This window comes from Montipora capricornis, chromosome 13, assembly GCF_036669925.1.
Source record: "Montipora capricornis isolate CH-2021 chromosome 13, ASM3666992v2, whole genome shotgun sequence".
Taxonomy (NCBI): domain Eukaryota; kingdom Metazoa; phylum Cnidaria; class Anthozoa; order Scleractinia; family Acroporidae; genus Montipora; species Montipora capricornis.
In genome coordinates, this window is record NC_090895.1 from 34,593,413 (window position 1) to 34,595,912 (window position 2,500).

The 2,500-nt window shown below is 36.3% G+C and overlaps 1 protein-coding gene across 9 annotated transcripts in view; it reads left to right on the forward strand.

The window, feature by feature from the left end:
- LOC138028505 (A disintegrin and metalloproteinase with thrombospondin motifs 6-like) overlaps nucleotides 1-2,500 on the forward strand; it is a 46,643-nt gene that overhangs the window by 31,825 nt on the left and 12,318 nt on the right. For all 9 annotated transcript variants that reach the window (XM_068876062.1, XM_068876071.1, XM_068876063.1 and 6 more), the window contains 3 exons: nucleotides 1-187; nucleotides 345-501; nucleotides 1,886-2,020. The exon at nucleotides 1-187 is cut by the window's left edge and continues 27 nt beyond it. In XM_068876062.1, coding sequence (XP_068732163.1) covers nucleotides 1-187; nucleotides 345-501; nucleotides 1,886-2,020 — 479 coding nt within the window. The remainder of the gene's footprint in view (nucleotides 188-344; nucleotides 502-1,885; nucleotides 2,021-2,500) is intronic.

The window sequence follows — 2,500 nt, forward strand, 5'->3', positions numbered from 1 at the left end:
CACCAAGACCTGTGGGCAAGGACAACAGAATCGTACAATCGGGTGCCTTGAGGAAGTCACGAAAAATAATTTTGGGCAAACTGATCATGGCAAGTGTTCAGATTCCAAGAAACCCACCGATCCAACCACACGCGCTTGCAATGCCTTCCCATGTCCCATGTACTGGAATACAGGGAACTGGTCCAAAGTAAGTTATCACAGATTGTCCTTAAAAATATGCAGTTTAACCAAAACCATTCAAGGAATAGTCAACAATGACGAAATAGTGCAACGCACGGTTTCTCCTTTCTTTGCTTTTAATTCGCGTACAGGAGAATATTAATTCCTTCCTTTTTCTTTCTCAGTGCTCAACAGTATGCGGAGTTGGAAAAACTGAGAGGATTGTTTCATGTATGCGTATCAACGAGCTTGGAGTATTGATTACTATCGATGACACGCTATGTAGACATCTTCAAAAACCTGCGGCTGAGAGAAACTGTACTTTAGACCAGCCATGTGCACGTAAGTCAAGTCAAGTCATGTTTATTTAGCCACTAGTTAAATAAATAGTTTCAAAGGCCAACTAAGATATGCAAACATCCTTAATATGTACACAGTGACGAAGGAAGCCGAGGTTTCATGTAAGTCAGTGTGTCAGAAAGATAAATATGACTATAGTCATGTGGGATTTGATCAGTTATTAACACGTTTCAAAAAAAGACGTGGGGCAGCGGTTAATCTGAAAGTAATCATATAATAGAGGGACGTATTTAACAAATGTGATCTTTACAGGAGTCAAACCTTTCGATTACTAGTTTCAAGTAGAATCTTCTATAACTGAAGTACACAGCAGACTCGAGTATGGCGCGTTATTATGGTCAAAATTCAATGTTTAAAACTGTACAGTTTGATTTTCTTGACTTTTTGCTTACAAGTACTTTCTTATTGCGACTCTTGTAACATGCTTAATTGATAACGAAGTCTTTTTCCTTAACTTTATTTACGAAAAATTGCAAAGTTACATGTTCGAAGAGGTGAAATAGAAAATTATCACACCTATACAGAATTTTAATCAAACTACTTGCATGCATGATCAGAGTATAGTATCCACTTCGCACCAAATTTTATTTGGTAAGTATCAGAGTTCCTAGTTTACAATTTATTGGTTTAACTGCCTTTGCAATGCATCACGAGGTCGTACAGTGCGCGGCTTACTTACGATGCGATCAGCGGAAAAAGGAGTGTGAAAGTAAGCAGAGCATCCATGTATTAATATTTTGAATAGAAAATTCGCTATTAATTCCAGCTATGACTCGGTAAGTAAATCCGAAAATATCATAATCATCAGTGATATTCTGACATTACTGCTTATCTTCCCCCTTAAGCTGAACACAAGTGATTTGATATGGGAGTTTGTGGAGAGTAAACTTCGGCTGCTAAAGTCCCCTAACGTGAAGATAGCTAAGTATTTGTACCATGGTAAATTAAGGCTTCGTAGAAGAAGAGATTTTCCTAACAATTTGACGATAAAACATTGCGATAAAAGTGAACTTCTAATAACGATATGTTTTGAAAGACATTTCAGAATAAAGAGTAGCGAGATAAAACAAGACGTTTCGGCGACGACATGTCACCATTTTTTTGATGATGTAACATTAATGACCATTAATTTTATCAGTAAATTATTCCGCAATAAGTCTTTCACAAAAATAATCATTTAGTTAACTTGATAATTCTTTAAAATTAGTATACGAGTTGCTTTTCCACTCATTACTTAAAAAAACACTTTGAACTCATGATAAAAAGATCAGTAATAAATTTAATAAAGTTGTTATTGCAATGAATTAGCAGATACTGTGTTGATCACAGCCAATTTAAATGATGAATGACATCTTTTCCCTTCAAGCTCCTTCAGTTACAGCTGAAATTACAGCCTGCAGGACAAATCCGTGTTTAAACGGAGCAAGTTGTTCTGACAATGGTGACAGAATCCAATACACTTGCAGTTGCTCGGGTGGATTTAAGGGAGACCGGTGCCAAGGTACGTCGACGTCACTTTTACATTCAACGTGTCTTTGTTGCAAATAAATCCGGTCTCAGCTTGAATCCGTTTTACCTAGGTTTATTGTTTGTTTATACACCTCATTCCAAAATGGCCACCATTTAAATATTCTTTTGTTTTTATTCAAATTAGCCCTTGATGCCTCGTTCTTAAGCTTAAAATTCAAAAGAATATTTTATCTTGAACGAGGCAACAAGGGCCAATTTGTATCCGCATAAATCAGCGGCCATTTTGGAATAAGGTGTATTGTTTATTGTAGAATTTCATTATATGATACATGTTCAATCTACACTGCTCGCAGTTAGCAAAAGCTAGACGAGGCGAGCAGTGGTTAAACGTTATCAAAGAGAGAACTAGTAGAAAGCTACGGTATTCGGTATTTTTGTTATTAAGACAGATAAATCAATATAGTCATTTTCTTCTGAAACCCTTTGCAGTAGGATGTTGTGGATTATAATG